This window comes from Dama dama, chromosome 19 (assembly GCF_033118175.1).
Source record: "Dama dama isolate Ldn47 chromosome 19, ASM3311817v1, whole genome shotgun sequence".
In the NCBI taxonomy this organism is placed as follows: Eukaryota; Metazoa; Chordata; class Mammalia; order Artiodactyla; family Cervidae; genus Dama; species Dama dama.
In genome coordinates this window covers 91,009,156-91,023,133 of record NC_083699.1, presented here as the reverse complement: position 1 = coordinate 91,023,133, position 13,978 = coordinate 91,009,156, and the positions used below count along the sequence as shown (strand labels likewise).

General features: G+C 36.4%; 1 protein-coding gene across 2 annotated transcripts in view; it reads left to right on the top strand.

Annotated features, from left to right (window-relative positions):
- ATR (ATR serine/threonine kinase) overlaps positions 1-13,978 on the top strand; it is a 114,589-nt gene that overhangs the window by 65,224 nt on the left and 35,387 nt on the right. For both annotated transcript variants that reach the window (XM_061167772.1, XM_061167771.1), the window contains exons 27-30: positions 1,010-1,220; positions 4,309-4,487; positions 7,968-8,132; positions 9,194-9,285. In XM_061167772.1, the coding sequence (XP_061023755.1) occupies positions 1,010-1,220; positions 4,309-4,487; positions 7,968-8,132; positions 9,194-9,285 (647 nt within the window). The remainder of the gene's footprint in view (positions 1-1,009; positions 1,221-4,308; positions 4,488-7,967; positions 8,133-9,193; positions 9,286-13,978) is intronic.

Below are 13,978 nucleotides of genomic sequence, written 5' to 3'. Positions count from 1 at the left end.
CTAAGCATTTGGCACAAATCCAAAATATGACAAAAGTCACTATTAACTTTTTCAAATATATCATTTTAGTTTAAAAGGCCTTAAGAGGCTTGCAGGTTCAAGCTTGACAGATTTCCTACTGTCAAAACCAAGAAACCTTAGAAAATGAGAAGAAGGGCACTCTGTGCCCTTTTGATCTGATTCAGTAAGGCAACAAAGCAACTTTGCAGAGTGATTTTGTTTTGCTTTAAAATTGGTGTGTCATTACAGAGCATGGTCTGTAACTCCATTTTATTGATGAGGAAATTAAGACACAGAGAGGTTAAATGACATGGAAACACAGACTCTTTGAGTACAAGGGACCTTAGAATTAACACAGATCAGATTTTGGAGGCAAAAAAGTTTTGCTTTGAGAAAAGGGCCCACCTTAATTAAGAAAATCAAACTGCAGGCTAGGACCCTAACTTCTCATGACTGCCTCCCTTGAACCTGTGTATATTCAGGGTTTAAGTGCCCCATGATATTGTCACTCTATTTACACCTTATCATATGTTACCTTGTATTGTTCATGTGTGCACATCATGTGTACACACAAGGGGGCTTCCTTGGAGCAGAACCCATAGCTGGAGAATGTCTGAATCCTACCACAGAGCTTTGCACATGAATATCTACTTGCCTGTTTGACAGTGACATCCTAGAAACTGCCACAGTGAGCAGCGGGCTTTCCTTTTGTTTGAAGTGTCTGTTTGCGGATAAAGCACGAAAAAGACATCATAATCTCTCACAGGCGCTTGGATAGTCTCAACCACCTTGGCCAAGTCTATTTTTGTGACTATTTTACAGTATATTTTCTCTTCAGAGAAGCATTTTATTGGCTTAATTTTAATGAGAAAGATAATTTATTATTAATCTATCATGGATTTTTTTTCTTTTGAAAATTATTCCCTTAAAATGGTCAACCTTATATATCAGGTAATAGTAAAATGGTATTATGTAGATAAATCATTAACCATAAAATGGTTCTTCTTAGGTTTATGCAGAAATTATGGCAGTTCTAAAGCATGATGATCATCATACCTTAAGTACCCAAGACAGTGCATCTGATCTGTGTCAACTCAGTACACAGACTGTGTTCTCCATGCTTGACCATCTCACACAGTGGGCAAGGCACAAGTTTCAGGCACTGAATGCTGAAAAATTTGCACAAGGCAAATCAAATAGAGAGAAGGTGGACTCTGTGGGTAAGTCATAAGTTCTGTATACTTCCTTCTCTTTATTATTAACCAGTTAGCTCCTTCCTATATCAATTCTATAATTTAAGCATAAGATTTTAAAAGACCTATATTTTCTTGCATGCCTTTTACCCCTACCTCCCCAGGAGATGGCCTTGTCTGAGAAAAGGTGGTTACTTTATAGTAAGAAAGCCTCTCTTTAAACTCTACTCTCAGTTCCTTAAGCAAAACATATACCTAATTTTTCTTTGCATAAAATAAGGTTTATATTATCTCCCCCAGAAGATTGAGGATTAAGTGGGTTGATGATTATATATAGTAAATTGTAAAGTGTGAAATAAATGCTAGGTTAATGTTGTTATTAACCCACTCCTCACTGTTAACTCATTTATTCCATGTTCCCTCAATGTGTGTATACATTGTATGTATACGTATATGTGTATGTAAATAAGTGTTCTTTATCTTTTTTTACTTATGAGATACTCTTTATAGTCATTTTCACATTTAAGTTTTACATTTCAAAGGTTTTACTTTCATTCATTTCATGACCTATTTTTTTTTTATTCATTTCACTTATTTTATTCTCTTTTTCCCTGTCTCTGGTAGTGTTTGGTACCCAGCAGCCTCTCCAGATATGCTTAGTATGGGGAGGGAGGAGGGAGAGGGGTTCAGGGCAGGGTGACGCGTACACCCATGGCTGATTCATGTCGATCTATGGCAAAAACCACCACAGTGTTGTAAAGTAATTAGCCTCCAATTAAAATTAATTAATAATAAAAGGAATTAGTAATATTGTTAATCTGTACTGCTGTGTACTTATCTACCCCGTATTGTTTGTAAACAAATCCTAGGTATCATTATTTCATCTATAATATTTGAGAGTGTAGCTCTAAAAGATAAGGACTCTTTGCAAATATGATACCTAAAAAAACTGGTCATTATCCCTTAATATCAAATATCCAGTTTCCGAAGTTCTAATTATCTCATGAATGTCATATTTTTAAATAATTTGTTTGAATTAATTTACAAACAATATTCACACTTTACAGTTTCTTTCAGTTCAGCATTGTTATATCTTTTGAGTCTGCAGATTCTCTCCAAGATGGAGGGGATAAATGTATACATATAGCTAATTCACTTTGTTGTACAGCAGAAACTAACACAACATTGTAAAGCAATTATGTACAATTAAAAAAACACCAATACAAAAAAATAAACTACAGATTCTCTCGCCAAAAAAAAAAAAAAATATGGTTAGTATATATTACAACACTAATACCCTGTTATACCTGCTAACATGCTATTTTTTTTCCCTTTGATATTACAACTCCCACTAAGGTGACTAAAAGAGGAATCTCATTAGAGTCTAAAATGATACTTTCCCCTATGATATAAGCATTTGGTAAGATTTTGATGAATTACATTCTTCAGACATTAATAGATACACTTAATGTCTTTAAACTTTTGTACTTTTCATTCTTGTGGCAAATGGGTAAAGTATGTGATCATTCTGCTTCTCTGTACTTCAGCCATTTTAGTGAGAAAACATGATTTTCCCCCAAAGCTTTGAGACTAATTGGAAAAACTGACTAAGACCCTTAAAGAGGCCTTTACTTAAGTTCTCCACTTGTGAGCATCTCCTTCTCGTTCCTCTATCAGTGGAAACACATACATTCCTGTTAAGCACAATAGTTATTGTTAAGCTATTGTTATTGTTAAGCTATTAACAATTGTTAAACTATTGTTAAGCACAATAGTTTATTTTTTTTAGGACATTTTGGACTGACAAATAATTATCTTTTTAGGGGAATGTTTTTCTCTACAATATGACTTTTTTTTCTCTACAACATATTGATATGTTTTATGTTAACTCTACAATTAAATGTTTGTTTTCTGTTTCTGCATGTGAAAATGGTACATAAAAACCAAACACAAACTGTTTATCATTTCTTACTAACATTGTAATGAAAATTCTAGCTTTTAAGAGTAACATTTGTAATGTTTCAAAAGTACAATACCTTTAACATTTCTCATAATTTGAAATGAATTACAAATTTTGATGGAAGTAAGAAACTTATTTTAAATATAATTTCATTTAAATTTACTATCTGGATTATGAAATTTGTTTTCTGTTTTCTACATGCTGTTATGAGTCATTATTAAAAGCTATGGCTTTTAAATAAGACTTCTTAAACTAGCTAGTCCAGATGTTTCTCAGTTAGGTCTTTTCTTAGATTCTTTTAAAAAAAATTACCATTTTAAAGTATTTGTGATTTTACTTGAAAGGCACTTTTACTTTCTATATTTCCAGCTTAATAGTTAATGTTGTAGATACAGCAACACAGGAAAGAAATAGATTGTTAATAAAGAATTCTAAACTTTAAAAAGAAAGCTATTTCCATAATTCTGCTTTTTCCCAACTCATATTTTATCAGTTTTTATAGTTATTAATAATAAATAACTCATCTTTGTATCTTTTGTGCATGTGTGCTAAGTCACATCAGTCGTATCCAACTCTGTGCGACTCTCTGGACTGCAGCCTGCCAGGCTCTTCTGTCCATGGGATTCTGCAGGCAAGAATGCTGTAGTGGGTTGCCTTGCCCTCCTCCAGGGGATCTTCCCACCACAGGGATCGAACCTGCATCTCTTACGTCTAACCTGCATTGGCAGGAGGATTCTTTGCACACTAGATCTTTTGTATCATCTTTATATATCCTCAACATTTAATGTGAATTTACATTTAATCCTTACAACCTTTAAGGAAAGCAAAACAGATGCTAGTATTTATAGGAAAGTGTGTGTGTTAGTTGCTCAGTCATGACTGATTCTTTGCAACACCATGGACTTTAGCTCCCCAGGCTCCTCTGTCCATAGAAACAGAAGTCCAAATAAGTTAAATGACTGTTTAAAGTAAGGTAAGTAATAATTGCTGTTGGAGCAAGAGTCCTCTGAGCAGTCATCTTGCTCGTAGTTACATTCTAAATAAGATACACTGGTACATGTAGATTAATTTATTTCATAAAATAAATTTAAATGTATACGTTTAAAATTTTATCTTCTAAGTTTTTAATTACTCAATTATCTTTTTATGATCTAGTGTCTACTGTGGATTATGAAGACTATCAGAGTGTATCTCGTTTTCTAGACCTCATACCTCAGGATACTCTGGCAGTAGCATCCTTTCGCTCCAAAGCATACACACGAGCTGTAATGCACTTTGAATCATTTATTACAGAAAAGAAGCAAAACATTCAAGAGCATCTTGGATTTTTACAGGTTTGAAATTAATATAGTGAACTTAATAATAATGTTTAATATTGCTAGTCTTTTATGTTTAGATTGTTCATTTTATTGGTTTAGATGATAATACTATGATTGTGTATAGAAGAAAAGAAAGTTAGTACCAGTAGGGTAATACAGTGAATTAAATAAGAGGCCAAGATTGGTGGGCTTCTTTTCAGGTTGAAAAGCAGAATACTGTGAGAGAACTGGAAAATAAGTAGCTTGTAGTCTTTTGGTGACAGTCTCTCCTGTCTTTGTTTGCCTCCTTGTCTAGCATTAGTCTCTTCTTAATTGTTAAAGTCATTCCTTTATTAGGGCATTCAACTCCCATGTCTTTCTCCCTCTGTATTGTATTCACCTTGTAAGACTCCAGTCCTGAATAAACTCACCCATGTGTTTTCCCATTGTTTGCATGTAAGCAGCTGAACATCACTATAGAAAAATCACACAGTGAATATTTAACTGGTTTTCCTTTACATTCATAATCTCAAACTTCCGCAGAACTCTTTAACACTGCCTTAAGTCTATGTGTCTCTAGTTAAGACTACTTTCCCTCTCTTCATGATGACTATTTCTTACCTTCTCTTCATGTCTCTTCTCACTTCACTTACTCTCAATTGATGACCTTGCTTTATTGTTCATTAGGAAAATAGAAGCCAAATCTACCAAATCTGAAAATTCATTGGATTCTGCACCACATTCTTTTTCTTCTCTATTCTGTTCCTAAGGAAGAATCCCTTCCTGCCAAAATTCAGTTCTTCTACTTTTATTTTTTATTTCAAGTATTTTACTCCTTCAGATATTCCTTCTTTCTCCAGTATGATTAACTTTTCTTTCTCAACCAGAGTACATAGAGTATATAGACATGTTCTGGTATCACCTATTTTAATTTTTTGGTAATTCCCTTGAAAAGATCTTACAGTATCTTTTTTCAGATACCTCTAAACTTTCTGTTTCCCTCCATAGCCAGTTTTTAAAAGAATTGCCCATCTTCTCTATAGACCTTGGTTTCTTATTTACTCTTTGCCCATTCCAATAAGAGTTCTTTCTCCATTCAACTGACTCTATTCTTGCTAAGAAAATCACTGACATATATATATATGTATATATATATACACACTATTATGTATACAATAGACAACTAATGAGAAACTTTTCATACTGTTCATGGGATGAAGCATAAGCTGGAATCAAGGTTGCCTGGACAAATATCAATAACCTCAGATATGCAGATGACACCACCCTTATGGCAGAAAGCGAAGAAGGACTAAAGAGCCTCTTGATGAAAGTGATAGAGGAGAGGGGAAAAAGTTGGCTTAAAACTCAACATTCAGAAAACTAAGATCATGGCATCCGGTCCATCACTTCATGGCAAATAGATGGGGAAACAATGGAAACAGTGAGACACTTTATTTTTTGGGACTCCAAAATCACTGCAGATGGTGACTGCAGCCATGAAATTAAAAGACATTTGCTCCTTGGAAAAAAGCTATGACCAACCTAGACAGCATATTGCTCCTTGGAAGAAAAGCTATGACCAACCTATATAGCATATTAAAAAGCAGTGACGTTCCTTTGTCAAGAAACATCCATCTAGTCAAAGCTATGGTTTTTCCAATAGTCATGTATGGATATGAGAGTTGGGCTACAAAGAAAGCTGAGCACTGAAGAATTGATGCTTTTGAACTATGGTATTGGAGAAGACTCTTGAGAGTCCCTTGGACTGCAAAGAGATACAACCAGTCAATCTGAAAGAAATCAGCCCTGAATATTCATTGGAAGGACTGATGCTGAAGCTGAAACTCCAATATTTTGGGCACCTGATGCAAAGAACTGACTCATTGGAAAAGACCCTGATGCTGGGAAAGATTGAAGGTGGGAGGAGAAGGGGATGACAGAGGATGAGATGGATGGCATCACTGACGCGATGGATATGAGTTTGACTAGGCTCTGGGAGTTGGTGATGGACAGGGAAGCCTGGTGTGCGGCAGTCATGGGGTCGCAAAGAGTCGGACACAACTGAGCAACTCAACTGAACTAAATGAGAACCTACTGTATAGCACAGAAAACTGTACTCAATACTCTGCTCTGTGGTGACCTAAATGGGAAAGAAATCTTAAAAAGAGGGGATATGTGTATATGGTTAGCTGATTCATTACTCTGCTGACAAATGTCTGTATAGTCAAGGTTATGGTCTTCTCCATGGTCACATACTGTTGTGAGAGCTGGACCATAAAGAAGCCAGAGAGCCAGAGAATTGGTACCTTCAAACTGTGGTGCTGGAGAAGATTCCTATGGGTCCCTTGGACAGCAAGGAGATTAAACCAGTCAATATTAAAGGAAATCAACCCTAAATACTCATTGAAAGGACTGATGCTGAAGCTGAAACTCCAGTACTTTGGCCACCTGATATGAAGAACTGACTCAATGGAAAAGACCCTGATGCTGGAAAAGATTGAGGGCAGAAGAAGAGGGCTTCAGAGGATGAGATGGTTGGATGGCATCACCAATGCAACAGACACGAATTTAGGCAAACTCCAGAAGATGGTGAGGGACAGGGAAACCTGGCGTGCTACAGTCCCTGCGTTTGCAAAGAGTTATACACGGCTGGGTGACTGAACAACAACGACATAGCTGATTCACTTAGTTGCACAACAGAAACTAACGCAACGTTGTAAAGCAACTATTCACCAATAAAAGTTTAAAAAGAGAGAAAATTGGTGGCCTCCATGTTGCCAAATAATAAATACCTCCCAGTCCTCATTTTCTTAACCTCATGGGATCATTTGACCACACCTTTATTAAGATATTTTCTTTTCTCCCACAGCTTCTGGGATACCACATATTCTAGGTTTCTTCAAGCTAGTCTCCTCTCAGTTTCATTTGCTAGTTCTTCCTCATCTATAAATATAGAAGTACTCTAGTGTCCTCTTTTCTCTCCCTCTGTTCATTTCATAAATCATTTCATCCTTTCCCCTGCCATCTTTGTGCTAACTGGTCCCAAATTTTTATCTTCAGCCTGAATATCTCCTTTGAACCCAGATTTAGTGTCTTGTGTTTCTTGTTATTCAGTCTCTAAGTCGTGTCCAACTCTTTGTGACCCCATGGACTGCAGCACAACAGGCTCACTTGTCCTTCCCAGTATCTCAGAGTTGGCTCAAATTCATGTCCATTGAGTCAGTGATGCTATCTAACCATCTCATCTGATTGTCTCATCTCATTGTCTCATCTCATTCTCATTGTCACTAGCAGTTACTAGTAGAGATTTGTATTTAAGTGGAATACGGGTATATTTAAGTGGAACAGAATGACTTAAAATAAGTTTGCAGTTTTAATGTGAATCTACCCTGAAACAAATATTTATTGCTGCTTTGAGGAAAAAAATGCTTATATGCTTTTTTACATGAACGGGTGGTTTTATTTCTAGTTGTGTCTTTTTTCTTATTTCATTGTTTCTTTAATGATTGAACAAAGAAATTATATGCTGCTATGCATGAACCAGATGGAGTGGCTGGAGTAAGCGCAATTCGAAAGGCGGAACCATCTCTGAAAGAACAGATCCTTGAACATGAAAGCATCGGCTTACTGAGGGATGCCACTGCTTGTTATGACAGGGCTATTCAGTTAGAACCAGACGAGGTAAGAAAAGAAATGAAAGGCAACATAATAAAAAGAACTGTGAACTAGAATCTCTGGAAACCTTAATTTCAGTACTGTCTCTACCAGTGTCACTCTGTGTCTGGAAAATATTTAACCATCTCTGAACTTGAGTTTCCTGATTGATAAAATTATAGACATGTTAGATGATCTCAAAGATCCTTTCCAGTACCAAATTTCTATGACCTTACAAATCCCCCAAATGAATGAGATTTATTGTGGAATATATATACTTGGTTTTAAGCTGTATGTTCAGTTACTCTGAAATTAATGTAATTTTGCTTTACTATTAAAAGTATAAGATTTGCATCAATTTTTAATAATAATAGTGATTCTCTATAGCATAAGAAACTTGTTCAGATTACACATGCCCCATCACCATCTGGGAGTCTCTGAAATGATTCCTTAGTATCACTGAGCTACAGTTACTAATGGGGGTATGTCATGTTTCTCATGTATATTAGAACAGGAAAGAGGTTTAGAATCACTGGTTTACAATATTGGCTTAGAATCTCTCTAATCTTAGGTATTCCTTTTTTGTCATAATTGGCCTGTTCATTTTCTCAGAAGTTCAGTGTATAGGGCCTTTATTTTTCACAATCTTGTTCTCAATTTTAAAGACTACTTCATAATCCTATTTAACTTTTCAGTTTCTATAGCCTAAAATCTATACTAATAATATTGTAACCTTTGAGTTTAATTTTTACATGAGAAATGACAGTCTTTAAACGAAGTATTAAGAAATACTGTTACTTTTATATTTGTTCTGAGCCAAAAATTAGACCTTATCTGGGAAAAATAATAAATTCAATCTGAGATATTTTTTAGGTTGTCTGAATTAAAAAAAAAAAAACAATTCAGATGTGTATAGGACGTCGGCAGAGGACTCTGCCATATAGCCAAGCAAGTCACTTGTTAAACTAAGAAAGGTAGGCTCAGTGAAGAAGATAGCATTTTCTAAGGACTAGCAGTTTAAACACTTTTTGGTTCCTAAGATGTATTTGAAGTAACAATTGCTATTTTAAATGCTTTTAAATTTCCAGATCATTCACTATCATGGTGTTGTGAAGTCCATGTTAGGTCTTGGTCAACTGTCTACTGTAATCACTCAGGTGAATGGAGTGCATGCTAACAGGTAATGCTTTTTTTTTTTTTCCCAAGTAATGCTTTTTAAAAGAATTTTTTTTTGTATTATTTTGAAATGGGAAATTTTAAATTGACTGATTGGGTTGAAATAATGTTTACTAAAGTAATGAAATCTTTTCTGTTTTCATGGTTTTGGACATAAGCACCAAAAAATATTTTGTCCTACTCTCTCTCTTGTAAGTCAGTCTAGCACTTAACAGCTTATCTTTTGTGCAAAGAATCATCTTTGAATTAAATTTGCTTTATGACAGGAACCTGCCTGTCTTTACCTACTATGGGTGGAGTTCATATTCATACTTCCAAAGGGTATCTAAGCTCTGCCTACATAATCAGCACCAGTTATTTTATGTGTTGGAGAGAGGGAAATTTTGTGACTGAATGAAGAATACCACTCTAAAATTTAGGGGTTGTTTTCCCCTAAAAGACTAATAAAAATGAAAACAACCTTCCTTTCCTAAAGAAAATAGGTTTCTTATAGCAAACCAAATGATATCCCCCAGAAAGTGCTTATATGTGGCAAAGATTAAGTCGTGCATGTTTCTTTTAATATAAAGAATAATTAGGAAGGTTGGTTTTGCTTTTGAAACTTCCTTGGCTCTGCCGGCTGAAAGCCTTTTTCCTTAATATGTTTGCCAGACCCCAAATGACTTTTCAGGACAGTGTTCAGTTCAGTTCAGTCACTCAGTCATGTCCAACTCTTTGCGACCCCATGAACCTCAGCACGCCAGGCCTCCCTGTCCATCACCAACTCCCGGAGTTACCCAAACCCATGTCCATTGAGTTGGTGATGCCATCCAACCATCTCATCCTCTGTCGTCCCCTTCTCCTTCTGCCCTCAATCTTTCCCAGCATTGGGGTCTTTTCAAATGCGTCAGCTCTTCGCAACAGGTGGCCAAAGTATTGGAGTTTCAGCTTCAACATCAGTCCTTCCAGTGAACACCCAGGACTGATCTCCTTTAGGAGGACTGGTTGGATCTCTTTGCAGTCCAAGGGACTCTCAAGAGTCTTCTCCAACACCACAGTTCAAAAGCATCAATTCTTTGGCGCTCAGCTTTCTTCATAGTCTAACCCTCACATCCATACATGACTACTGGAAAAACCATAGCCTTGACTATATGGATGTTTCTTGACAAAGTAATGTCTCTGCTTTTTAATATGCTGTCTAGGTTGGTCATAACTTTCCTTCCAAGGAGTAAGCGTCTTTTAATTTCATGGCTGCAGTCACCATCTGCAGTGATATAGGAGCCCCCAAAAATAAAGTCAGCCACTGTTTCCCCATCTGTTTGCCATGAAGTGACAGAACCAGATGCCATGATCTAGTTTTCTGAATGTTGGGCTTTAAGCCAACTTTTTCACTCTCCTCCTTCACCTTCATCAAAAGACTCTCTAGTTCTTCTTTGCTTTCTGCCATGAGGGTGGTGTCATCTGCATATCTGATATTTCTCCAGGCAATCTTAATTCCAGCTTGTGCTTCTTCCAGCCCAGCATTTCTCATGATGTACTCTGCATATAAGTTAAATAAGTAGGGTGACAATATACAGCCCTTACACTCCTTTTCCTATTTGGAACCAGTCTGTTGTTCCATGTCCAGTTCTAACTGTTGCTTCCTGACCTGCATATAGGTTTCTCAAGAGGCAGATCAGGTGGTCTGGTAGTCCCATCTCTTTCAGAATTTTCCACAGTTTGTTGTGATCCACACAGTCAAAGGCTTTGGCATAGTCAATAATGCAGAAATAGATGTTTTTCTGGAACTCTCTTGCTTTTTCAGTGATCCAGCGGATGTTGACAATTTGATCTCTGGTTCCTCTGCCTTTTCTAAAACCAGCTTGAACATCTGGAAGTTTTCATGGTTCACGTATTGCTGAAGCCTGGCTTGAAGAATTTTGGGCATTACTTTACTAGCGTGTGAGATGAGTGCAGCTGTGCGGTAGTTTGAGCATTCTCTGGCTTTGCCTTTCTTAAGGATTGGAATGAAAACTGACCTTTCCCAGTCCTGTGGCCACTGCTGAGTTTTCCAAATTTGCTGGCATATTGAGTGCAGGACTTTCACAGCATCATCTTGTAGGGTTTGAAATAGCTTAACTGGAATTCCATCACTTCCACTAGCTTTGTTCTTAATGATTCTTCCTAAGGCCCATTTGACTTCACATTCCAGGATGTCTGGCTCTAGGTGAGTGTCCAGACAGTGATATCTGGTCAAACAGATGGGATCATCTTACTTTACCAAAGAGCACAGGCCACTGTTTTTAGTTAGTTCATGCAGTACTTCTAAATACAGGTTCTATAAATTCCAAACTATGATTTTAAAGACCACTGTTCTAGGGTGTCTGAGAGCAGAGAAACTCAGTCTTAGTTATGTGGTTTCAAAGTAGTGGAATTTATAAAATGATGGGGGAAAAAAGCTTTATAGAAGCAGGGAAAGATTGGATATATGTTTTAGACTTGTTTCTCCAGATTATTTGAGAGACCTGATGAATAAAAGGGTTTCAGGAATTTGGGAAAGTTTGTCATGGCTCAAACAGTGTGTCTTAATTCCTTATGATGCACACTGCATGCTCTTCTTTTTGGATCTGGGGTACATAGAGCCTACTGATCATTGGGCTGTGAAAAGGCAAGCTTCAGTATTCAACGAAGGATACTATGTTACTGGTGCAAGTGGTCATTGAGGGGATGTGTTTTTCTTGGGGAGAATACTTGCGTTTAAACAAATATTTCTCCAAAATTATTGACTGTGCTTAAAGTACACAGTCTTTTCTGTTTTTAAATTTTGTATTGGAGTATAGCAGATTAACAATGTTAAAGCAGATTAATTAACATTGTTAATTAATGTTAACATTGTTAATTAACAATGAAACAATAGTTTCAGGTAGACAGCACAGCCATGCTTATTATACCTGTATCCATTCTCCCCCAAACTCCCTTCTCATCCAGTCTTCCATATAACATTGAGCTGTGTTCCCTTGTTGTACAGTAAGTCCTTTGTTGGTTGTCCATTTTAAATACAGCAGTACATAGTCATCTTTTTAATGCATTTATGGAAGTAAGTTATCACAGCCTGATCCTTATGGCCATTTGCTACAGTACTTGGTGTGACCCTCTGGGTTAAGGTCATGGCATCTAGTTCCATCACTTCATGGCAGATAAAAGGGGAAGAAGTGGGAGCATTGACAATTTTATTTTCTTGGGCTCCAGAATCACTGCAGATGGTGACTGCAACCATGGAATTAAAAGACACTTGCTTCTTGCAATTAAAGCTAGGACAAACCTAGAAAGCATATTAAAAAGCAGAGACATCACTTTGCTGACAAAGGTCCATATAGTCAAAGCTATTCCAATAGACATGTATGAATGTGAGAGTTGAACCATAAAGAAGACTAAGAGCTTAAGAATTGATCATTTCAGATTGTGTTGCTGGAGAAGACACTTGAAAGTCCCTCGCACTGCAAGATCAAACCTGTCAATCCTAAAGGAAATCAGTCCTGAATATTCATTGGAAGGACTGATGCTAAAGCTGAAGCTCCAATACTTTGGCCACCCGATGTGAAGAGCTGACTTACTGAAAAAGACCCTGATGCTCAGAGGGATTGAAGGCAGGAGGAGAAGGGGATGACAGAGGACGAAATGGTTGGGTGGCATCACTAACTCAATGTACTTGAGTTTGAGCAAACTCTGGGAGATGGTGGAGGACAGAGGAGCCTCATGTGCTACAGTCCATGGGGTTGCAAAGAGTTGGACATGGCATAGTGACTGAATGAAAACAACAGTCCCCTCTGGAGAGCAGCTCTTGCTAATTCTACTCAGATTTAGATCCTAAAATTTTTGATACTTCAGCATGTTGTAATAAACTTGTGAAGTTATTCAAAGTTGGATTTTTGAAAGTTATATTTCTGTTGTGTTTCTTTTAGCTTTGTTCTAAATCATTTTTGGTGGTATTCAGAAATTAGAAAATATTCAGTATTTATGCTGCTACTTTATATTTTTTTAAAATAATTAATTGATTCCTTTGTTATGCTTTCTTTATGTATTTTTACCACAGAAAGAACAAAGAGGGCTTTTAAGGGCATTGATCCCAGCCTGTCTGAATCTGTTACCTTATTTATAATATGGGGATATGGGTACATTTTGGTATTATTAGCTAATTAAATGGAAAAATGTGCCTGGCCTAAGGTCTAACATATAGCAGGTATTCACATAATATGATTTAATAAAGAAGAAACATGGGGAAAGTGTAGCTTCTTCTATACAGTCATGATCTAAATATCACTAGCCATCTTAGTATCACATAAGTAGGATGCTTAGAAAAAATAGTAACCTATATCATACTGCTTTTACAAACCCCAATTTTAAAGCAACTGAAAATAATTTAAGAATAGAGAAGTATTTTAGGTAGCTAATTTTGTATCTTTTTTTATACTATTGACACATAATGTGTAACTTGGTTATGCCCTTACTGAGTGTCCTGTGTTCCCTAATGCTCAATCCACACCACGAGTTTCTATGTTTTTGTCTTAAATTTAGTTCAAAATCCCAGGTTATTAGAATTACTTAGCTGTGATACATATATGTTCAGTTGGCTCTTTTTCCTCCGTGCTCTTTGTTAACGTTAAACCTGCAGCTAATCGTGCAACTGTTCTTTGTAATTATCCAGGCATTAATTCTGATTTAATATATGGCAAATTTGT